This window comes from Myotis lucifugus, unplaced genomic scaffold (assembly GCF_000147115.1).
Source record: "Myotis lucifugus unplaced genomic scaffold, Myoluc2.0 scaffold_33, whole genome shotgun sequence".
Taxonomy (NCBI): Eukaryota; Metazoa; Chordata; class Mammalia; order Chiroptera; family Vespertilionidae; genus Myotis; species Myotis lucifugus.
The window spans coordinates 8,784,663-8,812,320 of NW_005871081.1; the positions used below are offsets into that span (position 1 = coordinate 8,784,663).

Here is a 27,658-nt window from a genome sequence, read left to right on the forward strand (position 1 = left end):
CAAGCTTCCATGGGAGCCAAGAGAGGCACATCCTGTCAGAAGCGTTCTGCATGTGACTTACCATTGACACCATTTCCACTGACCACTTCCTGCCCATTAATGATGTTGTGGTCCTTAGCTGCCCCCATCACAATCACAATCTGATTCATGATTTCATTTTCTATTCCCCTCAGGCTCCCTAACACACTGGGTATGTGCTTCATTCCCTCCAGATTCAGACTCTGACCAGCCACCTTATATTATATGCAGCGCCCTAGTGGTTAGGAGTGGGAGGAGTGTGAAGGGAGAGCAAGAGGGTCACTACCTCTTGCCTATCTTGAGATTCCCCCCAAAGTTTGGAGTAGACAATATGACCAATACCCAGTACACCTCGTACATTTCAGCATGTAATTCTGTTTTGCACTTACTTGACTCTTAAAGCAGTCCCAGGGCTTGGATAGAGCGTGATCAGGCAGCTTGAACCAAGATTTGGCTCAGAATTGCAGCCCTGATACAAAAGGCACTTTTGTGATTATTGTCATTGTTGTTGTTATTCTCATGTTAGAAGCAACCAGACATCTGTTAAATCTATAAGGCAGAGTGTTTCTAAGCATGTTGGAATACTGCCTGCATCAGAATCATCTGCTTTTTAAAGTAGATACCTCTTCACAACTCAGAACTGCTGAATCAAAATTCGTGGGGCCTAGACACAGATGCACACTGAATTGAGAACCACTGATCTATACTCAGGTCAAATATCTACATTCTGCTAGGGCATTACATCCTTTCACTAACTCCCCCAATTTGTTGCCAGTCACACAGAGAACTAGAGAATTCATCAACTAGATCCAGAATTGGAGAGTAGTGTTAGCTTTAGATCACTGTATGTAGAGCCCCTGCAATTTTTTCCTTACTGTCTTGTGGTCACTATGTCTTTATAGTTCCTATGTCTTTATGGTCTGCAAGGGAAGAAAGCTAAAATATATAAAGCCCCTGCTATGCATTTATCACATCTATGTTGAAGGAACTGCCTTTGCAAAAGTCCTATATGTATTCTAAATCCACGCAGTGACCTTCTTTTCTTTTTTTTTTAAATCCTCACCCGAGGATAGCTTTTCCATTGATTTTCAGAGAGAGTGGAAAGGAGGGGGAAGTGGAAGAGAGAGAAAGGGGAGAGAGAGAGAGAAGCATCGATGTGAGAGAGACACATTATTGGTTGCCTCCCACACACGCCCCAACCAGAGATCAAACCTGCAATCCAGGTGCGTGCCCTTGGCTGGGAATCAAACCCTTGACTCTTTGGTGCACAGGCCAATGCTCTACCCACTGAGCAGCTCTGGCCAGGGCAGTGCAGTGACTTTCTAAGTGTGGTCTCAGGCAAGCAGCATCAGCATCACCTGAGAATATGTTAGAAAAGCAACTTCTTGTCTGCACCCCACACACCCCAGAACTATGTATTAACTAGCTTTCTTGGTGGTCCTGATACACGCCAAAGTTCGAGCCTGTTACTCTAAGCTTCCTTTTCTGTAATATAATAATAATGTTAACAATAATAATTCATACCTCATAGTTTTTCTTCGTATTATTTCCTAATATTATTAAACTATGTTAATGGACCAAAAAACACTTGGCTCAAGGTAAGTGTTCAATACATAGTCAGAATATCATTGAGTCTATATTTAGTTTTTAAAGCTGCTCCAGTTTTCTAATTGCTTAATTTCAGGTGAATCCATAGATTGCCTATACCAGTGGTCGGCAAACTCATTAGTCAACAGAGCCAAATATCAACAGTACAACAATTGAAATTTCTTTTGAGAGCCAAATTTTTTAAACTTAAACTATATAGGTAGGTACATTGTTATTAACTTAATTAGGGTACTCCTAAGGCTTAGGAAGAGTCACACTCAAGGGGCCAAAGAGCCGCATGTGGCTCGCCAGCCACAGTTTGCCAACCACGGGCCTATACTATAAGCAGTCATATTACAGGTTTCATATAAAGATTATAAAAGGGATCTAGATGTTGTAAAATTGTGGTACTTAACAAGGGAAATGAGGGGTTTTTTTTATTCCCCATTTTTAAAATTAGGACCAGTCTGTCTATTTTTCTACTCGCATTTAAAGCCTGTTTAAAACTTATTCACAGGTGACTTTAACATGATATTAATAGCCTTAGTGGGCCTTTCAATGTCTTACTCCTAGGTGGGGACCAGTTTTTGGACACTAAGTACAAAAATCTCTACCTCTTTATCTTTGACACCCAGATAAAAATCCCTGAATCTGGATTTTCCTTTGGTTTTCCAAATCATTATTTTTTTTCAACTCCAAAGGATCTTAAGTGACGTTTTTTCTCCAAGTGAGGATTGAGATTGAAATACGTATCAACCCCACTAGAGGGTGACCTTTATCTAAGGCAGGGTGCAGAGTACTGAGGGCATCCTCTGCAGTCATCTCAAGATTAGATTTGCTGCTATTTGCTGAAGGCGAGGGAGAGTCCAAAGGCACCTCTCAGGCCAACTCAGACCTGTAGAACTGCCCTTTTCCAACTCATCCAGTAGTCTGAGGGGGACATTTAAAACTGAGCTTCACATAACCTCAGTTTGTATTTAGGGTAAAATTCCTTATTAATAAATGCAAGTCTGAATTTTAAAATTTTTTATCTGTTTCAATTCTGCTTCTCAAATGTCCCTTCTCAAAAGTCCCTCTCCACACCCCAGAAAAAAAAAATGTACAACTGAAAATATGAAAAAAGAAAACTCACTTTGATTTATAAAAACATAATAAAACAAACGGCTGCAGGATATTGTTAAGTTCCATTTTGGGATTTTAAAAAGTAAGACAAACAGATTCTCTACATTATTTACCAACGAACAAGGGCACAATCAGGATGTTCCACCGTGATGAGAGAGCTCCGTTTCAGGCAAATCCTAAAAAATTAATGTTGACGACCAGATGTGTTTTCTTTTTCAAAGTTTAGATTCAAGAAGTAAAATCTCTGTAAATGTTATAACTGCTAAAAATCTTCAACTAGACATTAGAATTCCATGTTATTTTTAAAAACCATCTTAGTAAATACCTTTTTGTAGCATGTACAATTAATTAAACATTTTGCAGAATGAAGAATTTAAGTAATATTTATTTAGTCTACATGGTTTAGATACTAGATGTTTTCTACTTTGATTTTTAATAATTTTTAACATAAAAAAGCTTAGTATAGGATAATGCTAATGCTATTAAAACATGTAGGTTGTACTAAAATTTGCTTGTTTTCTCAGAGTATTGTAAAAAAAATGTTCCTAGGACACATGATAGCTATCCCCCCCAAGAAGAAAATCAATTAACCTCATGCAAAAGAAGACCACAGTAATTAAACTTGGGTTCTCGTATACGGTTTTTCATTGTTATCCACCTCTATAAACCCCAAAATGCAGCATTATAAAATGCATACCTATTAAAATACAAAAAAGGATTTTCTGCGGCATGAATTAGTCTGAATTAGTTTTTAACTTGCATCAGTTTATGATAAGAGATTGCCTTTAGAGAGAAAGATATCTTATTGGTTTTCATTGATATATTCTTGAAGGAACAGATCTCAGTCTGAATTGAAACCTTTCTTCCCAGTAAAAAATAAGGTTGCTGTGGATCTATATTGAAATAGTATCTATATATAGTTGCATGTGTTTTTATATAGAATTGCTAAGAACTACTATGATTACTTTGCAATTCTCTCTATATAATATAGATATATTATTTATCTGCTAACATTTCTATGTTTAAGATTAGGTATTTTTCATTAATTAAATAACTCCCATTTTAAAACTATAGAAGACATTCTTGAAAAGTATGTGGAGTTTGTATAAGCATACACTCATTTTGTTTTATTTTATATATTTTTAATTTTATTAAATTTGGGGGGTTAATAACATTGGTTAATAGGATTGTATAGGTTTCAAGTGTACAATTCTATGATACATGATCTGTATATTGCATTGTGTGCCCACCACTCAAAGTCAACCCGTTTTCTGTCACCGTATATTTGGCCCCCTATACCCTTTACTATCCTCCACCCCCTTTCCTCTGCTAGCCAATATACTGTTGTCTGTCTGAAGCATATAGTCTTATAACCACAGCCTAAAGATGATATGGAACTAAACTCTCATTTGCAAATTAGAGTTAAAAGAGAAACATGCATTCAATCACTTCATGATGATGCCGCTCAGACTTTGCTTCCAAGTGTACACTATGACTAAACTATATGATGAATATGACTAATTGTCTGTCACCTGCTCAGATTTGACAGTTCCTGTGAATATGGAGAGCACTCATCAGGCACTGTCTTCAGTTCTTTCCCCAGTTTAAGCTTAGATTGCCCCAATTTATCTGAATTCCTTGAAAGTTTAAGCTTCCTTTATTTACTTTCATCCAACTGTTTTTATTCTTCAATTTTATGAAAAAATATTCCCTCCCTCCCTTCCTCCCTTCCTCCCTCCCTCCCTTCCTTCCTTCCTTTCTTCCTTTGCCTTTCTTTCTTTTTTTAAGAGAGTGTTTCTGTATCTCAGAATTATTAATTCTAAAATGAAGGAACCCTATGAGAGCAGTATTCCACCAGCCCCAATTCAGAGTCCAGTGCAGGGTTTGGCCAACTTTTTTTTCTCTAAAGGGCCAGATGAAGGTTCTAGGTTTGTAGGTCAGATGGTCTCAATTGCTAGTAAATCAACTGCTTCATAGCTCAAAAGTAGCCATAGGAAATATGTAAATTAATTATCTTGGATGTGTTCCAAAAAGCTTTATTTACATAAACTGTTGGCTGGCGGGATTTAGCCTGCAGGCTGTAGTTTACTCATTCCTGATCTAGAGGCTTCAGTTCTGCCTCACTAACCTGGCCTTTCAAATATTGTTCTTGAAAACTGTTACTATATGAATCTTTCTCGATGCCTGATAGCTGAGAACTTCTCCTGTGGAATATATTAAGACATTAATGGGGGGACCTGTGCAGAGCCTGCAGTGTCCTCCTTTGGACTAAAATCGTCCTCCACCCTGAGTCAAGTTTTTGTTTGTTTGTTTTGTTGTTTTCTTTTTAATTAATAGACTTTACTAATTTAAACGTAGACTTTAATTTTTTAGAAGTTTTAAGTTTATAGAAAAAGTGAGCAGAAAGTAGAGAGTGGAGAGAGTTCACATATAGCCCCTTGCCACCATCACCCTCGACCCATTTCCCTTTTATTCACATCTTACATTAGTGTGGTACAAATGTCACAATTGATGAGCCAACATTGATACGTTATTATGAACTAAAGTCCATAGTTTTCATTAGAGTTTATTCTTTGTATGTACATTCTATGGATTTTGACTAATATATAGTAGTTTGTGTCTATCACTACAGCATTATACAGATGGTTTCACTGCCCTAAAAATCCCATGCTCCACCTATCCACTCCTCCCCCTACAGTTCCTTTCAGCCACTGATCTACTTACTCTCTCCATAATTTTGCCTTTCAAGAATATCATAGAGTTGGAATATAATATGTAAACATTTTGGATTGTCATCTTTTCACTTATTTCTATGCACATAAAGTTCTCATGGCCTGATAATTTATTTTTCTCGCGGAGTAATATGTCATTGTATGAATTACCCGTCTGCTTACACATTCACCTATTGAAGGGCTACCTAGGTTGCTCCTAATTTTTGGCAGTTATGAATGAAGTTGCTTTAAACTTTGATGTGCTGGTTTTTGTGATGATGTAAATTTTCAACTCTTTTTCTTTCATCTCAGAAACGCCAATTTACCTTTCAAGCCCTAACTAAATAGCACCACGTATACATTTCAGTTTCAGATGATGAAAAAGTTCTGGAAATGGGTGATGCTAATCATTACACAACAATGTGAATGTACTTAACGCTAGTGAGCTGTACATTTAAAAATGGTCAAAATGATAAATTTTGTGTTATTTGTATTTTATCACAATAAAATAGCAGAACATCTAAAAAACAAACAAAAGAAAATAAAAAATGTTTCCTGTGCTCCTAGGCAGAAATAGCTATTCCCTTCTCTAGTCTCCATCACAGTACTGGAAGCTCTGCATTGTGATTGCTGATTGGATATTGATTCGGTTCACTAAAATGAAACTGAAATTCTTAGAGGACAGGGACTACATGTTAGCTATTTTTCACCCCCAGTAACTAATATATGATTGGCACAGAGACACTCAAACATTTGTCAAATAAATGAATGAATTGAATAGCATTGGAAAAATACTGTATAAAGAAAAATAGGTCCTTCAGTATTTGCTATAAGTTTAATTCTCCATATGCTACTCAAAGGTAGTTTTACATTCACTATATTCATCTTGCATACACTATAACGATACTACTGCTGACCCACATTCTCCTTTAATGCTACCAGACTAATGTCCTATTGCCATATTAGCAAAACACAGAATATCCTTCCCATCTCTCATACGAAAAGACAGGCTTAGGTTACGATTATTATGAGATAGGTCATAAAATCAATGTTTTAAGATCAAAATTGCAAGAATTTAAATACAAATGTGGTCTTTGTATCATTAACCGAAACCATGATACCCAATCATAGACTACAGATTTCTCCTCAAAGGTCTTTATACTCCCTTCTGCCAGTATCTCCTTCCACTGTCCTTTTCTAGGGTGAAATCAGAAACAGTCCAAATCTGGCCAGTCTCTCAACAGCATCCTCAGATTTATAAAGTTCTCTTTATAAATTATTTTTTACAATCTTTATGGTATCCTCTGTTGAACCATTTCCCCTCCTGCACTCACCAATTTTAAGACTGTCCAATAATTCTTACTTGATAATACTCCCTCTGGCAGTTCCTGCTAATGACTCCCCCTTCCCTGGTCCCCTGTTGCTCCCACTCATTGTTTCCCTTATCTTCCCTTTTTGCATTCATTCCTGTTTTTATAATTCCATGATAAACAGATCTGAATTTACTGTATTTGATGAATACAGCAATTAGGAGAATTATAGAACACCCTTATATGGTTTCTTCATTTTTGTGAATCCTGTTTGACATTATTACAATTCTCTTTATCCTTAATCTTTTCATAAGAACAATAGCTAACATTTATTGAGGGTATTTTGCATCAAAAATTCTCACTCAGTCCAATTATTCCATGGAAATAAGTACTTTATTTTGAAGGTTAAATGACTTTTCCATGATCATTAGTAGTAAGAGGCTAGAGTGGAATGCAAACCCACATCCATTAATTTTTCAAGTCCTCAACCTTGACCCCTTTACTGCACTTAGGGTGGGCTGCACTCAGTGATCACTGGTTCTCATCTATGATTTTCTCTCTTGATTACTTTAATTCACATTCACGTTGACTGATCTCCTTATTCCAACGTCTTTCTGACCCTGGATTGATTTGGTTGTCTTTCTCTGCATGTATATATTATTCTTAAAAGTGTAGTGATTCAAGGAGCACACAAGTCTCTAAGGGCCTTAGCATTGTGCTCTGTAACAAGGTGTGATGATACTTGTTAATTTATTTTCAGTTTTCCTCCTCAGGGCACCTACCTTTTGGTTGGTCTCTTTAGTTGAAAAAGCAAATTGGACCGGTTGAGTGAATAGAAGAACTAATCTATGAAACTATACCTGAAAGTTTACATAATTCAATGCAGAATGATAAATGTGGCAAGTCAGGATAAATGTGTACAGATTAATGCAGAGAACAGGGATGGAATTTGTGTTGTTTTATAGTAATACAATGTGAAAGTGAAAATTATTTTTAAAGGGCCAGATAAATTCATAAGTGATGGATAAATAACATGTATTAAGGAAACAAATAGGAGCCCACCTCTCAACTCTTGCTCTGGCATCAGTAAGAATAACTGTGTTTCATATTATTCTAAAAATGTCACAAAATTTACTTCTTTTGACAATGTTTTTGGGTCATTCTTATGTATTTAACTGAACTGACTGGGAATAGAATAGTTTCCTATTGTAGTGTATAAGGTATAAGTGTATAAGGTTTCCTTTTGCAACGTTATGCCCTCATTGGGGAAGTTTATAATGGCCATCATCCTCTGGTGTTTTAGTGGTGATAAGGGAACCACTTTGTTTACTAATTGGGACTTAAAAAACAACAAAAAAAAACTCTAAGGAATTTAAGGAACTATTTCCATCAAATTCCAGTTTTTTTCTCCTCCAACTTTATTTGCTCTGCAACTAATAATAATTCCTCAACTGTGATTTGTTTTTGTTCTAGGAATAAATATATTTTGTAAAAGTAATCTGGAATTGAAAATACACACATAACAGGCTACTTCAGGATAAAATTGAAATACGACAGTACGGAAAATTACCCCATGGATATTTGAAAAAAAAATCTATATATATAAAAGCAAAGCAACCGGAACACCGGAATGACCAGAATGACTGTTCACTATGACGGGCACTGCGGCGGCCAACCGTCCCGATTGGGACCCCGATCGCTCCCCCACAACCTCCTGCAGCCCCTCCCCTGGCCGGCTGGGCCCCCCGATTGGCCCCCCACCATCCCTATCAAGGACAGGGCTGGCAGACCTCCCTCGGCCCCTCCCCACTGCCGGCCCAGCCCTGATAAGCCCCCATCGGGGCCGGGCTGGCTGGACTCCACCCATGCACAAACTCGTGCACCAGGCCTCTAGTATTTATAAAAGGACAGAAAGCACTGTGTAAATGTATGTTATACACATAAGCTTATTTTGCCCAAGAATACAAAAGTGCAGTATTTGACCTTTCAGAAACAGCAGTGAACACATACCAAATATCATCCAGTTTTACAAGCAAGAAACCTACACATCGTGCTTGACATTCCTTCTCCCTAGCTGTCATGTACAATCACATAGCAGTGACTACTTGACCTCCTAAATGTTTTCCCATTCTGCCCTGACCGGTTTGGCTCAGTGGATAGAGCATCGGCCTGCGGACTGAAGGGTCCCAGGTTCGATTCCAGTCAAGGGCATGTACCTTGGTTGTGGGCACATCCCCAGTGGAGGGTGTGCAGGAGGCAGCTGATTGATGTTTCTCTCTCATTGATGTTTCTAACTCTCTATCCCTCTCCCTTCCTCTCTGTAAAAAAATCAATAAAATATATTAAAAAAATAATAAAAAAAATAAATGTTTCCCCATTCTGCCCTTTTTTCTCCATCACCACTGCCAATGCCCTGGCCTTGCACTACAGTAATTAAACCAGCATTCTTGGATCCAAACTGACTCTCCCTTCTTCATACTTTAGGCAGAGTGGTCTTCCCAAATGCCTACCTGATTATTACATGCTGCTGCATAAAAACTTTTGATGTCTTCCCATTGCCTTTAAAAAGACCAAAGCCTTTAACATGACATCCTGGCTTAGCTCATACCTAACACCTAGATCTCTACTCCTATCTCTCTCTCCTTCACATTTGCATTCCAATTTCATTGTTTCCTTTTTGTCCCTCAAATGATCTGTGCCTGATCCTTCCCCAGGGACTTTGCAAGCAATATTATCTTTCGAGGAATATTCTTCTTCATACTCTAAGCTTAGTTAACTCATACTAATGCTTCAGATCTCAGATCAGAGTTTAATGTTTTTCCTTACCAACCCGGATTTGGTCACATTTGTTTGTTGTGTTTTCTCATAGAAATCATTCTCTCCATGTAAGAACTTGTCCTATTTTGTAATGATATGATCATTAATGTAAACATCTGTCTCTCCCACTGAATACTCCAAGAGAAGACAGACTATATCAATTTTTTCTCATTATGTCTCAAAATTAAGAACAGTGACAGACAATGGAGTTACCTCAAATAATTGAAAATAGAACTGCCTTATTTCTTCCGTGAATTTATCGGAAGAAACCCAGAACACTAATTAGAAAGAATATATGCACCTCTGTGTTCATTGCAATGTTATTTACAATAGCTAAGATTTGGAAGCAGCCCAAGTGCCCATGAGTAGATAAGTGGATGAAAAAGCTGTGGTACATTTACATAATAGACTACTACTCAGCCATAAAAAAAATAAGGAAATGTTAGCTTTTTTGACAGCATGGATGGATCTAGAGAGTATTATGCTAAGTGAAATAGCAAGTAAGAGAAAGACAACTACCATATGATTTCACTTATATGTGGAATCTAGGGAACAGAATAAAGTAACAAACAAAACAGAAACAGACTCATACCTCTCAGAGGTAGTGGAAGGCTGGGTGAAAAAAGTGAAGGGATTAGGGAAAAAACTCATAGACAGACAACAGTATGGTCATTACCAGAGTGGAATGGAGGTGGGGAAGGCAGGAGAGGGTAAAGGGGGGATAAATGGTGATGGAAAGAGATGACCGGGGGGGGGAGGGTTAAACACACAACACAGTGTTCTATAACACAGATGATGTGTTATAGACCTGTACACCTTAAACCTTTATAATTTATTAACCAATGTCACCCCAATAAATTCATTTTTTTAAAAAAAAGAACAGTACTGTCAAATACTAGAAGCTTGCTAAATATTTATTAGATAAATGATTGCATGAATTTTAGACTCCATTACTTATAGAATAAGTGGGAAATTGTTTCCATTTACTCATAATATTTAATTTCTAAAATTTATTATCTAATTTCTAGTGGCAGAAAGTTTTATTTGTAATAGTCTTTTTTAAAACCAATTTTAAATGAAATAATTCTACCTATTTCATAGTGCACATTCTCAATGAATAACCTATGCAGTGAGACAATATCTTCATCAATGCTGTAATATTTCATAATATAACATTAAAATAATTCAGGGCTAATTTAGGGAGAATGCAGTCCATAGCAGAAATGAACATTAGGGGCTTTAGCTTCACCTAATCAGAGTTACTTAGCCAACAGTTTGACATGTTTCTCTCCTCCTTAGAAGGTATTGCTATGACCTCCTTTCTTACTTTCTTGGCCTCTGGTTTCAGTGTTCAATGTTTGTCCTTTTGTGTTAACCTTTGGAATTATCGAACAAGTTGTTACCAGAAATCATAGCCAATGTGTTTCTAGCTAATAAAGCAAAATCGAGAGAATACAATCCCAAGGTGTTAATTTTAGCACCTTGTGGGCTTCTCAGTGTTCCACACATTTAGCCTTAATGATTCTTATCAGATACTGACTTTTCCCTTATTCCAATAAGATGATTTCTTTGCTGCTTGGGGGAAAAAAAATAAACCCTTTACATTTGGTCCGTATTTTCAACAGTGTTATAACTAATAAATATGTGCTAAGTAGCAGCATGGTGTAGGTAAAAATATAACATGCATTTAAAAAAATTCTTAATCCATTGCTTCTTAGGACTTGTTCCCCCTGAGACTGAAAGTCATCATCTGTGACATGGGGTAATGCTATTTTTCTTCTGAAAGCATTTTTATAGCATTATTGAATCAATCAAAACATGTGAATAGTCTTTGAAAACAATAAAGCTCCCAACAAGGAAATAGTATTCAATGACTATTGTATTTTAGGAGTACTATGGGATCTATTTTATCTAGCTTCTTTCATTTTCTATGGAAGCTTGCATTTTAGAGGTTGGATGAATAGGTACTTTTGATCTGTTTTATTTGGTTAAGTTTTTATTTATATAAGTACATGTTTTTGGCTGGGTTGGTTTTCTTAGGAAACATCTATAAAACATAAGCTTAATACAAAAAAAAGTTTAAAGTCTAATTTAGAATGGGGTTTAAAGAAAGGATAGAATGGCATTTAAGGAAAGAAAAGTAGAAAAGCTTGAAAATGCCTGTAGAAATAGGCCTGAGAGAAGTATATAGATTTGTAGGAATATTATTAAAATATAGCTCAAAGAGTGCCCAGCTAGTGTAGCTCAGTGGTTGAGCATGGACCCATGAACCAGGAGGTCACAGTCCGATTCCCAGTCAGGGCACATGCCAGGATTGCAAGCACAATCCCCAGTGTGGGCTGTGCAGGAGGCCACCTATCAATAATATGATACCATTATAATTTAATCTAGTTAATAACAACAGGGAAGGAGCAAAGGGAAGGCCAAATATTATAGGCATGTCATTTGTGCAGCTTTGCTAGGAAGCTGCAGTTTAACATCCCCAGGTAGCCACCCATCTCTTCCCCGCAGATTGCTGGGGGCAGGGACTAATGGGGGAGAACAGACTCATGCCCAGCCAAGTCTAGGTGAAATAGGGAAGGTACTTGTCTGTCAGTCATACCTGGGAGCAAGTCATTATGTATACGTAAAGATTTTTATATATTTGTGTCTATATAATATGTATTAAAATCTATAAAAATACATTTTATATTAAATAAATTAAAGTAATTAATTGTTTAATATTTAATCCTTATAATAAATAATGTTCTTGCCATAATTTTAAAAGTCATGTCAATAAGTCATAAGAAAAAAGATATATAAATATCATATAATAAATTAAAAATATATTTAATACATAAAATAATGTCTAAAGATACATATGTGTAGCTTTATACATGTATAACTTCTCTAAATGTCAAATCATATCTTTATTGGCAAGAAACAAATAAACCCATAACATGTTCATTTAAAATCTTGTTTCCTCTAGAAACTACTGAACTAACAATTTCTGGCCCTTTAAGGATAAAGTAGAAACTACTTTGATAGTGGATATATAATTAAAATTACTGGCTCCTGTAATTAAAATATATATATATATATATATATATATATATATATATATACACTTTAGTTTGAAGTATATTCACAAACAATTTACTATTTTTCTACTTGTAGGGATTAGTTACAGTTCAATATTATAAATATTTGATTATGTAGAATTTCAGATAAGTAAAGCAAACCTAAATTTTCTACTTTTGAGTATTAAGTACAAATCCTTCTTTGTTTCAAAGTTTGTAAGTATAAAATCTGCTAAAAGGTCAGAATTTTCTTCCCTTTATATGTAATCTTAAGAATGCTCTGCAGTTTTTGAAGTACTTGAGTAGTGTCATAACAATATCATTAAAGAACATGATTGATTTAAAAACTATAAAAATGAGGGAAAGAAGCATAAATCTCTGCTGATTTCAAGATATACTCTAATAGACTACATCTCCAAAAAGTAGAAAAACTGGGAATGTGGGTTAAGTGGATCATTGGGATTCACACTTAAAGATATGGCTAATTAGGTTGAAACCTGTCAAGAAAAACTGAATAACTATTACCCTGGTCAGGATAACAACATTCAATTGGTACTTTTTGATTTAGTCATAGTTTATAAATATAGTTTCCAACTCAACTTATATTTTACAAATCATTTCCCACCTCTTTTATCTTATGTAATATTTGCAAAAAAAAAAAATCTTTGTGACTTGTTATTCTCCAAGTAAGAACTTCTCAATTTAAGCCTGGAGAGCAATAGTCCAGGTTCGGGGTCATTACTAATGATGAAAAAGAACCGGATTTTTTGATAACTCTGAAATTTTCCTTTTCAAACAGTGGAGCTGGTACTAGGTACACTGGCATACATTAGCCAAACATAGTTTTTATTTTTATTTAGTCACAGATTATACCAAAGATGATACAGTAACTACATAAATGGAATTTATGGGATGTCACTTCCATATTCTTACCAGTAGCCCAGGCTCATAACATACTGTAAAGGCTTTTCCAGGGATGAAACTCTAATGAAAATTCTGATTCAAATTGAATGCATACTTGTACATGAAAATAAGTGCAATCCAAGTTTAATTTGGGGGTTCTTAGCACCTTAGGAATTTTGAAATCAGTGTAACAACCCCTCCCCTATTACCTTGGTTGGAAACCCTCAAAATTTATCTTACAACAGGGCTGGCAAAAATTTTTGGCAAAGGATCATACAGTAACCATTTTCGGCTTTGCAGGCCATACAGTCTCTGTCTCAACAACTCATTTCTGAACTTTCTGGTGTGAATTTACAAAAACAGAGAGCAGCTGCATTTGGCCCATGGACTGCAGTTTGCCAACCACTAACATTCTCAAGTTCTTTGGTTATGGTTATGCTTAATTATCTGGGCTTCTGGCTGATTCCTTGGTTATAAATTAAGGAACTTGGGCCTTCTCTTCCCTCCGCCCTCTCCTTTTATCCTGAACCCAGAAGCCTAGCTGTGTACATGATAATGGCTCATCAGGGTGTTTTCCTAAACAAAAACATTTTCCTTAGAAGAGGAATTCTGCTACTACTGTTAACAAAGTAAGTACACCACAGATGGTGCTTTCATTTCGAAAACAACCACAACAGAAAAGGAGATATGAAATTTTTGTTTGGTTGTTATGTTTTCCTATTCTATGGTTTGATGATTTAGTTTGGCAGAGATACAAATTAATATTTAAGCTCCTGCTGGAACTCAACTGTTGTTGACTTGGTTGTTTTGGTGTTGGTGGTTCTAAATATAGACAGGCAAGATGAGAAAAGGATACATCACACTTTGTATCTATTTATCTTCGGCAGTTTTGAAGAGTGTATATGTAAGCTTACATTTAAATAAGCAGTCTCTTGTTATTACCGCCTGTTTTGGGGTGTTTCACTGGCACAATCATGATATTACTCCAAGTATAAAAACCACAAGTGAGGGTGGGGATGCATTGATGCCAAGCCACCTGGGGTTCCTTCTTCTTTTAGTACTTTTCTTGCCACTCTACATTGGTGGTCTCAGCTAGAGGCGCCTGGGCCCCATCTCAGCCCCCTGGTCCATGCTTTAATGAAAAACAAAAACAAGAACCAAGAAATAGTTGTCACCCTTGAAAGGAGATGCTATCTAGAAACATGGATTACTTACTTCCTTTAAAAAAAATCAGTTCTAGCCCTGACCGGTTTGGCTCAGTGGATAGAGCATCGGCCTGCGGACTGAGGGTTCCCGGGTTCGATTCCGGCCAAGGGCATGTGCCTTGGTTGCGGGCACATCCCCAGTGGGAGGTGTGCAGGAGGCAGCTGATCGATGTTTCTCTCTCATCGATGTTTCTAACTCTCTATCCCTCTCTCTTCCTCTCTGTGAAAAATCAATAAAATATATATTTTAAAAAAATCAGTTCTATTGAAGATCTAAAGTTTTTATTTTCAAGTAAGAACCATTATTTCTACTATTTTCTCTGTCTCTTCCTCCAAGCCTGAGTAAGGGGACATTTATCCTCGGAAGGGTACTCTGATTATACCAGCTGGCTTCCACTCTTGTATATTCCTGGACAGTATAGGCATTTGAGTTTATGGCCCCTGCTGTGTACATGATTCCTGGGGGTTTGATCAGTTACCATTATGTCATGTCCTACCTAGGGACTTTTCACTTTATCTATCTTTCTAGAGCATATTGTAGGACCCAAACACAAAACTGAAGTCATTAGTTGTACAATTACTATCAAGAGCATCTTTTTGTTTATGTTGGTGAATATCACTTTTCTCTTGCAAGGAATGCCTTTTGGAAGTTGTGCCAAGAAAAAGAAAAGATTTTCTCTTTTCCATAATTTTTATAACCTATAGCCATTTTAAAAAATATATATTTTATTGATTTTTTACAGAGAGGAAGGGAGAGGGATAGAGAGTTAGAAACATTGATGAGAGAGAAACATCAATCAGCTGCCTCCTGCACACCCCCTACTGGGGATGTGCCTGCAACCAAGGTACATGCCCTTGACTGGAATCAAACCTGGGACCCTTCAGTTCACAGGTGATGCTCTATCCACTGAGCCAAACCGGTTAGGGCTATAGCCATTTTCTTTTTGTTTTGGCTACAAGGAAGTTCAGAACTCAATTTATAACGTGCCATAATTCTGGTGGCATTTCTCCCTTACTTTATGCATCCTTGACTATTGCATTAATACTAATTACTAAAATGAGCACACACATACACATGTTCTACAATTTTCAAGTCCATTTTGCAAGAGATCGGGCTTCAACACATCAGTATGTAAGTGATATGTACACTAACTTCTCAAAGTCACCCTCCAAATTAACAACATATTTGTATTTATAAAATAAATGGGGAGGTTTTTTTAGAATAAGTAGTGAGTACTTACTGTACACCACATTCTCTTCTAAATGTATAACACTAGAGGCTCCATGCACAAATTTGTGCACCAGTGGGGTCCCTTGGCCTGGCCTATGGGGTTGGGCTGAAACTGGCTCTCCGACATCCCCCGAGGGGTCCCAGATTGCCAGAGGGCGCAGGCTAGGCCAAGGGACCCCACTGGTGCATGATTGGGACCGGGGAGGAATACGGGAAGTTGGCCAGCCAGGGAGGGACCACAGGAGGGCTCCAGAGCGTGTCTAGCCCATGTCACTCAGTCCCAATCAGCTGGACCCCAGCAGCAAGCTAACCTACCGGTCAGAGCATCTGACCCCTGGTGGTCAGTGCACGTCATAGTGACTGGTTGACCGGTTGACTGACTGCCCCCTGGTGGTCAGTGCACATCACAGCAAGCAGTTGAGTGGCCTTAACATATCACTAGCATATTATGCTTTGATTGGTTGAAGGGATGACCGGACACTTAGCATATTAGGCTTTTATTATATAGGAGGTATTAATTCACTCAATCCTCCCAACCACTCTATTATCTTATGGTTTTTTACACTTTTTAGAGAGGCAGAAACTGAAGGCCAGAGATTAAGTAATTTCTAATCAGGCTATGCCATTATTCCCTTGCTTATTTAAGAACCCTTCACATCTATCTCTTGCTTCTAAGAAATCTAGTCTGTTTATCAGTGTCCAAGATCCTTTGTCACATTTATCCAACCCATCTTCCTATCCAGTGCTGCCCCCACAAAGCCATAGTAATCGATTAATTATAGTTCTCCACATGTACCATGGCATTTCCCACCACTGTCCTTCACACTGCTTATTACACCTACCATCCCTCTAGCATTTTGAAGGTAAGTCTATCACAGCAGATATTACACTGTACTGTCATTTTCTAATCACAAGACTTTTAACAAAATTCTTCCAGTGAAGAATCTTGTTTGCTTTGTATATGTTTATTTTGGTGTATCTGATACTGAGCCCAATTGGGCTCATTGACTAATTATTTACCTAAATTTTCATTTGCTGAAATATTGATATAATTGAAATAATATATTTTGGATTATAAGTGACGGGGGATTTTTTTTTTTTTAGAATAAGTAGTCAGTACGTACTGTACGCCACATTCTCTTCTAAATATATAACATGTATTAATTCACTCAATCCTCCAAACAACTCTATTATCCTATGGTTTTGTACTTTTTTTTAGAGAGGCAGAAACTGAAGGCCAGAGATTAAGTAATTTCCCAAAGGACACAGCTGGTAAGAAGTGGGGCCAAGGTGGAGCCCCAGGAGAACTGGCTGCACAGATGGTGTTCATAGTCACTCTACTGCCTCCCATTTATGTATATTTGTCCCTTATGACACCTAATAATAACAAATCTTAATTTTCATTAAGTACTTCTGGGAATGCAGGGATTCCTTCTGTGCTCCAATAATTGATGAGCAGATTGATTTCTTGAAAAGTCTAGAGAAGTCTAACAAAATGTATTAGGTAGTAGTGTCTTTGAATGTAGTACATTTGTGCATATATTAGTTATTTAACCAAGAAGAAATAAGACTGAAAATATACTGACCAGTCTCCACCATCACAAGCAACTAAAGGAATGGCTCTCGTTGTAGGAGACAGAAAGAAACACCTATCTATGAAGCCTCTGGCACAGCTCACAGAAAGGGGATGAGGAATTGGCTACCTGAGAATATGAAGATGCAGAATTTTATCTACTAGTAAAGACTTAGTGTCAGATGTTGTTAGGGTATACTCAGAGAAAGAGTGATTTCTTCCACATCAACTGTGTTCCTTCTCTTTCATATTCAACGTAGTCAACTTAGAGTGAAGACAATACCTTTCCAATTTGCTGATGGTAATGCAAGCATTATCCTCCATGTTTCTTACATTATGGCAGGGGGGATCAGATAAGACTAAGGGTTGACTACCCTATGGATCTGAATTTCCAAAGCTGGAGGCCCTGGTTTCTCTAGTTAAAAGTCAGTCGTCAGTGATCCTATCAATAAGGTGAGCCAGGCTTTGGGCAGAGAGCTGGTTTCCCAGAAGGCAGGTGCCAGCTCCTCTGACCCCTGAATGACCTCAGCTTGGATCAGCTTTTATCAATCCCACTTCAGCTGGATTTGAGATAAGTTTTAACTAATAAGTAATATAAATCTCTTCTGTTTGTCCTAGAAGATGCACTTTCAACCAACATATATATATATATATATATATATATATATATATATATAACATATATATATATATATATATGCCTAAGCGACGGAACAACCGGATGACCAGCCGGTAGCTATGATGTACACTGATCACCAGGGGGCAGACACTTGATGCAGGAGCTGCCCCCTAGTGGTTAGTGCGCTCTCACAGCGGGAGTGCAGCTCAGCCAGAAGCCGGGTTTATGGCTGGTGAGTGCAGCTGCAGCTGCGAAAGCCTCTCCTGCCTCTGCAGCAGTTCTACTGAGCAGCAGCGGTGGTGGCAGCAGCAGGCACAGTGGGGCCAGGATGAGCATGAGCCATGCCTGGCCCCAGCTTGGGCTCCTCCTCAACCTCTTGCCACTTCCCGCACTGCTACATCCCTTGGGGGATGTCGGACTGCCACAGGGGATCGTACCCAAACTGGCACTCCAACATCCCCTGAGGGGTCCCAGATTGCGAGAGGGTGCAGTCCAGGCTGAGGGACCCCACTGGTGCACGAATCTGTGCACTGAACCTCTAGTATATTGTATTTATTAGTCTTTTTGAGGATAAGCCAGATTTACAGTGTTTCATTTTATTTCCTCACCACAAATGTATGAACAAGCACCCTTTTGCTAGTCTTTCCTCTGAGGTGGGTCTGGAGATTGACTGGGAGAGACTGTTATTTATTAGTGAGAGATCTAATAAGAGCGTATTTGGAGAAATAGAACTTAGTAGAAGGCCAGTACATTTATTTCAACAGGATCATCATCAAGCCTGAGGTGGAATCATATAGAACAGTGGTTCTCAACCTTCTGGCCCTTTAAATACAGTTCCTTATGTTGTGACCCAACCATAAAATTATTTTCGTTGCTACTTCATAACTGTAATGTTGCTACTGTTATGAATCGTAATGTAAATATCTGATATGCAGGATGGTCTTAGGCGACCCCTGTGAAAGGGTTGTTTGACCACCAAAGGGGTCGCGACCCACAGGTTGAGAACCGCTGATCTAGAAGAAGTGAAGGTCTACATAATTCCTTTAGAAGGAGGCTAAGCCTACCTTTTGGCTATTCTGATATCATCAAAGTAATCATTGGATTTTCCATTTTTGTCATGAAAAGCATCTTCTTCTTGGCAAACTATTTGCTTCTAGTGAATTAGTTAGAGTTACGGGTTACTCTGAATAAATTATAACCTGCAAGAGATACTAGTTGATAATTCATACTCTCCTGGGAAATATTGAAGGAAAGTGTCTACTGGCAATAATGTCACATTCCTTCTTATGGTTACATAACTTTAACTCTTAAAAGTTTTAATTTTTAGACTGTAAAGGATGTTTTTTTCAGAATGTGTATAGAAAATTACTTTTTAAAAGAAAAAAGTCATGCATGTAGGAAGAGGTGCGTCTGGCCATCCCTGCCCCAGAGCTGACTCCTTCAATTTGGTGGACAAACTGCTGGAGAAGAAGAGAAACCACCATGAAACCCCCGTTTCTTCCTCTAACTTTCTTTTCTTCCTTTTCTCTTGGCAGGAACTTTTTACCCCTGAATGCAAGTTTAAAGAATCTGTTTTTGAAAATTATTATGTAATCTACTCGTCCATGCTGTACAGACAACAAGAATCTGGTAGAGCCTGGTTTTTGGGTTTGAATAAAGAAGGGCAAGTTATGAAAGGAAACAGAGTAAAGAAAACGAAACCAGCAGCTCATTTTCTACCCAAGCCATTGGAAGGTGAGCGTTCTGTGTGTATTATACTTATCAGATTTAGTACACATTTATTCTTCACATTGATAGCTCTGCTCTGCTGTGGCCACAGGAACCCTCGGGAAATGCTCTTTATTTTGATTTGTATGGTGGTTGCACAGGTGTCTACTTAAGTTGTACATTTAAGAGTTGTACACTTTATTGTGTATAGGTATATCTGTGGCAGTATTTGTATATAGACACATGTATACACATTTTGAGAGAATGTATACACATATATAATCCATTAATTTAAAAAATTCCAGCAAAACTCCATCTCTGTCTACTTCTAAAGTCTCAAATCCTCACTGCCCTAACCTCTCTGTCCCTAGAAAATTTTAATTAACTTTAACATTTTAAAAATTTGTAATAACATTATAAATCTGTGACTGTGATAATAGGTATATTAGAAAAACTTAGTTTTGAGTATTACAGAATAAATACACGCCCATTTTTATGTTATCTAGATTAAAGTAAAACCATATTCTTGTGAATTATTATAAATACAGAAAATGAAGAGTTAATAACTTGTCCTTTAAAGAACTTATTGATTTACATATCTTCCTTCCAAGCTGCATAATTATTTAGTATTCTTAGTTGTGGTGTTACCTTCTTTTACAGTCTCCTATAAACAGTGAAGGCATTTAATTTTATCAGATTCTCAGAGTGCAAGCTATAAACATTTGTTAATTAATCAGAAATATCTGCACCTTTTTCATCAACGATTCTGCCAGAGTGTCATTTACTTTTATCTATATAAATTTATTTGAGAACTACAAAAAATTGATATCGAGGCTTTTCACAAGTGTTTTCTATTTAAATACTTTTGTTTACTTTTCACAGAAAATTAGATCTACAATAACTAAATAAACGTTTTAAACTAGTTTAGAAGGTTTGATTTTCTGTTTGTTTTTTTATTCCTACAGGAAAGCCTTAACTGTAAAGAAAAAATCCACATTAGTTTTATAATCTATATTCTTTACATAGGAATAAGATAATTTGAAATATTGAAAGTTAAATATTAATTATATGTCAATGTATAATTAGCTTTCAGTTTGCCTAAGTTTGGAAAACTACTCTTATTGATTAATACCATCTTTATAATTTCAATGATGTTGACTTCCTATCACCCTTAACTAAATTTGCCTAGAGAACAAGTCATTAAAACCCAAATGATTAACCAGCAGGGCCTATCTAGAAAAAGGAAAATTGTTCCAGAGTCTGAAAAATTAGTAAATTATTCTCATTACTAGTTTATGATAAATCATAAGATAAATTAGAGGATAAATAAGGAATTAGAGGGTTTCTCTGTTGTTCTAAAATAACATCTCTATATTTGCTTCAATCTTTTGTTTTTAAAATATTTTTATTGATTTCAGAGAGGAAAGGAGAAGGAGAGAGAGACAGAAACATTAATGATGAGAGAGAATCATTGATTGGCTGCCTCCTGCACGCCCCCCACTGGGGATGGGCCTGCAACCTGGGCTTGAGCCCTGATGGTGAATCAGACCATGACCTCCAGGTTCATAGGTCAAGTTCAACCACTGAGCCACACTGGTGGGTTTGCTTTACTCTTTTAAATGAATTTTGAAACCATCAGACTTACCAATATTTAAAAGCAAGTGAAAAATTTAAAGACTGTCAATGGAAGCTCTAAAGAAATTTTGATTTGTTCACTTCCTCACTTTGTTTCTTTATATTAACTTTTTTAATATGGACAGTTAAGAATTGACTAAATTTCTAAAAATTTGTTTCTTAGCTGCATAAATGTAATGAAAACCAAGAAAGTCCCTTATGTTTCTCTTACCTGAAGCAAACTCTAGAAATCAGATCTTTGGTATAACCAACAAGAAATATCTTGAGAGTCTAAAGGTGTGATATAATAATATCACTTGTATTTCAATCACACACTGAACTGTTTTGTGTGCATGTGTTGTTTATATGTATATATAAGGAAGAGAGAAACAGTATTTTTAAATAATTAGCAGATAGAAGTACTCTAAAATAAACAATTAAGGGTGTATTGGAGTGACAGAGGTTATCACATAGTGCAATTGACAGAGGAAATTAATTTCAAGCTTTCAAGACCCATACAGCATATAAATTATATCATTGGAATGTTAGGACAAATTAGCTACTTAATTAATCATTACTGCTCTGGGACATTCATATCTCTTATACAGTTTCATGCTAGACAATCAAGGTTAATGCTCTGATGCTGTTGTCTCCTAACTGAATTGGTAAGCAGTTGAAAAGTGCTTCAAGGACTGTGGATGAATCCCTTTTACCACCTTGCCAAGTCATCTATATCATAAAGAGCCAGTTTTGTAATGACCGATTACCACCAAAGGCTCGACCAGACCGGAAGTGAGTGCTGGGTTGCCTGGTGACCCAGCACTGACTGCAGCCACTGTGGGCACCACGACCCAGCACTGACTGCCTAGGGGGCTGCGGATCAGGCCCAGAGAGAGGCCTGCAGAGAGAGAGGCAGGGTCTGATCCGTAGCCTCTGTGGCAGCCCTTGATCAGAACTTGCCTCTCTTTCTCTCCCAGCCTGGCCAACAGCCACGTCTCCATTTCTCTCCAGGCCTCCACCAGGGCTGCTGATCAGCCCCGCCTTTCTGATCAGGCCCCATTGATAGGCTGAGAGACGCTGACTGGCATAGAAACCGACCAATCAGAACCAAATCTGGGTCAACTGTGAGGAGCCAATGGCTGCCTAGGAGGCGGAGCTTTTGACACTGACTGCCATAGAAACTGACCAATCAGAACCAAATTGGCCGGCAGAGGAGGGCAGTTGGGGGGGAGATCATGCCTGCAGGGGAGAGCAGTTGGGAGTGAGATCAAGCCCGCAGGGGAGGGCAGTTAGGGGTGATCAGGCAGGCAGAGGCATTTAAGGGTGATCAGGCCGGCAGGGGAGAGCAGTTGGTGGCGAGATCAGATTGGCAGGGGAGGGCAGTTAGGGGTGATTAGGCCGGCACGGGAGGGCAGTTGGGGGCAACCAGGCTGGCAGGGGAGGGCAGTTAGGGGTGATCAGGCAGGCAGGCAGAGGCAGTTGGGGGTGAGGTCAGGCTGGCAGGGGAGAACAGTTGGGGGCTCAATCAGGCCGGCAGGGGAGGGCAGTTAGGGGCAATCAGGCAGGCAGGCAGAAGCAGTTAGGGGTGATCAGGCAGGCAGGCAGAGAGGTTATGGTGATCAGGCAGGCAGGCAGAGGGGTTAGGGGCAATCAGGCAGGCAGGCAGGTGAGTGGTTAGGAGCCAGCAGTCCCAGATTGTGAGAGGGATCGGGCCTAAACCGGCAGTCGGACATCCCCCAAAGGGCCCCCAATTGGAGTGGGTGCAGGCTGGGCTGAGGGAACTCCCCCTCCGTGCACGAATTTCATGCACCGGGCCTCTAGTTTAACACATTGTATACGGGAAACGTATTTATACATTTTACGTTGACTGGTAAACACAATTTCCAGTGAGTTTTCCAGTATTTGTCTGTTTAAAATTTAAGAAAAATAATTCAGTATACATTTTATAGTAAATCACAAAAAGTTTCATTGAAAAAAAATATGTAAAACTAAAGTTATCGTAATTTTACTGAACGTTGCCATTTGCGCAAAAAATTAGCAAAAACGCCCCGCATACAATGTGTTAATATAGGTCTGATGTACACAAGCACTTTCAAATATGTGTGCTACTAAAAAAATCACATGATTTATTGATGCAAAAGGTAAAATTTTACCACCTTGAACATGGAGAATATATGTAGTAGTTCTTCCTAACTAAACATAAGGTCTCTTCATAAAGTACAGTAAGACCACACTTAATGTTATCTATAAGTTCTTGGAAACTGAAATTTTAAGCAAAACAGCGTTTAATGAAACTAATTTAAGATAATCGGTATAAACAAAAGTTCCCACTGCATATTTCTGGTCACAAAAATATCACCAAACTTCTAAATAAAGACCCATTACACTTTTAAGATTAAACAATGAAATAAATGTGAGCTATACATACATTTAAGAAAGATGGATAAAAACAAGAAAATTCTTTTCCAACCCACTTATTCCAGTTCAGGGTCAAGGATGGCGGAGCCTATCCCTGCAGCTCAGTGCCCAAGTTGGGACCCACCCCTTCATCACAGGAGTCCTCACACCCACCTCCACTCCCTCAGACTGGGACTGTGTAGCCACCCCAGCCCACCTCATGATGTGCACATCTTTGGGATGCAGGAGGAACCGGGGTCCCCGGAGAAAGCCCACACAGACATGGGGAGAATGTGCACACTCCACACAGATAGTAGCCCCAGCTGGGAATCAGTTTTTTCCCATCAACATTATAATGAAATGAACTGGAACCAAATTACATTATTCTAGGATCTGCTGCATCATAAACTTTCAAAAGCCGAAAAAAGCAGGTTGGGCGGATCTAATACACTGTGTTTCTGATGGCAGATGATTTTAACTCACCTATTTTCCCCAAGAATCAGTCGCTCTTGAATGTTTTCCCCCAGGATTCCTGATAATCATTTTCCAAAAAGCCACATGAACTCTTGCGATTAACTGTGTGGCCAGACACTATTCGGGCAATTTCTCAGAGCTTACCAGATGTCAGTCCCACTTGCTCTCTTACCATTTTGTGCTTCTGCCTTGTATGACATCACTTATTAGATGTTTAATAATATATCAGAAAAGGAGGCATAAAAATAGAAAATGCCACACAATTGCCTTCAGTTATTAAAGGGTCTCTTCATTAACCTGGGGGAGAAAATATAAACAATGACCTTTGAAGGCCCTGATTAGGGAAAGCAAGTTCTTTGTTATTGCTTTGTATAGCTTGGATGTTGACACTAGTGTGACTATGTTGCTTTTGAGCCACTTGAGAGAAAAGTAATTTAATGATCTAGGGTGTAAATACTTGACAAGATGAATAAGAATGAGTGGTTCAAGTGTTGACAGTGTGCAGTGTGGGGGAAGTTTGAGTTTTCCTTGCTATGCAAAGAGAATTAGATTTAAGCTTGCCATTCTCCTACTGTACATCCTGTGTGTGTGTGTGTGTGTGTGTTTCATATCTTAGTCCCTCAAAGAGGCTGTGTCTCCCATTTAAACCTTCTTTCCTGGACAAACATCCATGCACACCTGTGTACATGTTTTAGTTATATAAGCCAGAGAATGTGAAGGTAGTAATATCTTCTATTTGGGGGCGGGAAATGACTGCTTTAAAACAGGTATCCCTCCCACTGGCATTGCTTTGCTGCAGGGAAACAGGACAGGGCAAACTGCTGCGGTGTGTGCGTGTACTGATTCTTGAACTGAACTTGGTAACATTTCCTTTCCCTCTTTTCTTCGTGCCCTCCTTCCTGTCACTAGTTGCCATGTACCGAGAACCGTCTTTGCATGACGTTGGAGAAACGGTCCCGAAAGCTGGGGTGACGCCAAGTAAAAGCACAAGTGCGTCTGCAATAATGAATGGAGGCAAACCAGTCAACAAAAGTAAGACGACATAGCCAGATCCTCACAGGTGTTGTGACTTACTGGTCCCGAGCACAGCTGAGCGATGTATCCTTGCCAGACATTTCTGCTCCCGTGGCTGAGGAGCAGCTGGAAGTAAGCGGATGCTTGCTCTCTGCTGTCTCGAACTTCTTGGTTGCAAGAGGATCAATCTCAACCTGTTGCGCCTCCCACAACAAGAAGACACCTGGACAACCAGCTAAACTCAGACCATGGAATGCCCTACCAGATATGGAATGCCTTTTTAATATCTTTTCTGTGACTGTGACACTTCATGTGAATGACATACTTCACAAGTACACTCAATACCTTGCCTGCTGACAGCTACCCATAATCCTTTTTGAGTCCTGTTTCAGCAACATCCATGTGTTTAAGTTCACTTTTGTAGCACACAAATACGATTGAGTAATTTCTAGGTAGAAGCTGTAAACCTGTGCTATTATGGATTTCTCTCCTTCCCGTTTTTACAGGGCTGCTCGCTCCACTGTCCGTGACCTTTTGCAGGGACTGTGCTCCTCCAAATCTTACATGTTGCAGTTGGCTTAGTTCGGAGAGCGATCAGGGAATCAGGAAGCCTTCTAAACCTATTATTACAAAACGCATCATAAAGATTAAGAGTGTTGTCTCTGGCTCACACTATCAATTAAACACACATATACGCTCCGTTCAGTGGCAGGTACTGTGCTCCTGAGGTCGGCGTTGCCGGGGTGAGAAGTGGGTCAAACACAGTCCGTGGGAAGTTCTCTCCGATATGTGTTTGACACCCCCCTCTAGTTTCTTTGTGTGTGTGTGTGTGTGTGTGTTTTATACATATCACAAGCTTACTGGTAATGGTAACATTTGCCTTGCCCAGCGAGCAAGACCCACTGGTTTTTGAGAAAGTGGGTCCAAAGAACTCTGTAGGCCTTGTAGGCCTGATTAAGGTTCATTTTTTTTTTCATCTACTAATCCTCATTATTTGGAAAAAGAGAAAAAAAAACCCACAACAATTACAACCTACAAGAGTGCGCTACCTAAATCCATTTCAGATATAATCCTTCCTATTTTTAATGAACCGAACTTATTGCCATCCCGGGTTTTGGCTGCATTCCACTCATACTCAGCAGAGCATGGGCAAGGCGGCTGTTGTGTTCTTTTCTGAAGCAGCAAAGCAAACCTTAGTTATAACTTAGACTTTAATATTTTTGGTGTTTAATGACAAGTTTTTAAACTGGACACATTAGGAAATAATATTTTTTTTAGCTCAGCATGCTGAGTCAGGTACTGTGTATTTCACCAGTCCATACCTCCAACTCCACTTCTTGGGGCCCCAGTTGCCCAAGGGCCGGGAGGGAGGTGCCTTGCCACGATCTCAGAATGCAGTCTGTTGAATTGTTCTAGATCACACTAAAGGCAAACCAACACGTTCAAACATCAGGTTTTCGGTCCGTTCAACCAATTTGCTTTTGTTTTATTCGCTTTCTTAATTTCCTTTTAAGTAACTCTGAGCTTAGGGAAGACAACTACCAAGAAAGGCCGCGAATATTGACTACACAGTGAAGAAACTACGCAAAATGTTCAATATTGGATATAAAGAGTTTCAAAATGTTTAATACTAAACTGTTTGGAAATATATTTGTTAACTCTGTGTATAGTTAATAAAATTCAATGTTTTGTTCTTGGAAGAGTTAATTGAGACCAAACTGAACCTCATTTATAGAAAACTATATGTGGGATCATTATCCTGGCCTCTTGTTATTATTTCCATGGGGGAGGATGACCCAGTCGCCATTTACCCACATTTGCACTGTATTTACTGGGAAATTATTTTGTCACTGCTTTTCTAAGTCTCCATGACAGCCCTTGCCCAGCATTTTAAAATATTGTCCTGCTTAGCTTATTAAAGGTTTAGTATAAATTTAACTGTTTATGCTTATTTCATTTTCATATCGGATTCCATTTTAATAAAATAAAAAGTTAGCATAATGTTTGAGTAGATTTATTGTTGATTATGCTAAAGTACAAATACCAAAAAAAAATGGTTCCTTAGACCATTCTTGATTTCTTGTTATACCATTTTAATGCCTATTTTTTTAACAGGATAAGTTAAAAGATATTAGATGAATTTCATTAACTAATTATTTAGGGAATACATATAATTCATAACATGTGGCAAACTATGTATAATTTAACTTGAAATTCCAATTAGATGGGCTTACCCTACCCCACCCCACCGCAACACACACATCAAGCAACCCCACCAATTTGCTTTTGGTAATCAG

The 27,658-nt window shown here is 38.3% G+C and overlaps 1 protein-coding gene across 2 annotated transcripts in view; it reads left to right on the forward strand.

Annotated features, from left to right (window-relative positions):
* The window catches only part of FGF14 (fibroblast growth factor 14), a 543,289-nt gene extending 515,990 nt beyond the window's left edge, over positions 1-27,299 (forward strand). For both annotated transcript variants that reach the window (XM_006086928.3, XM_023752472.1), the window contains 2 exons: positions 19,691-19,889; positions 25,257-27,299. In XM_006086928.3, the coding sequence (XP_006086990.1) occupies positions 19,691-19,889; positions 25,257-25,393 (336 nt within the window). In that variant the 3' untranslated portion in view covers positions 25,394-27,299. The remainder of the gene's footprint in view (positions 1-19,690; positions 19,890-25,256) is intronic.
* The last annotated feature ends 359 nt before the right edge of the window (positions 27,300-27,658 follow it).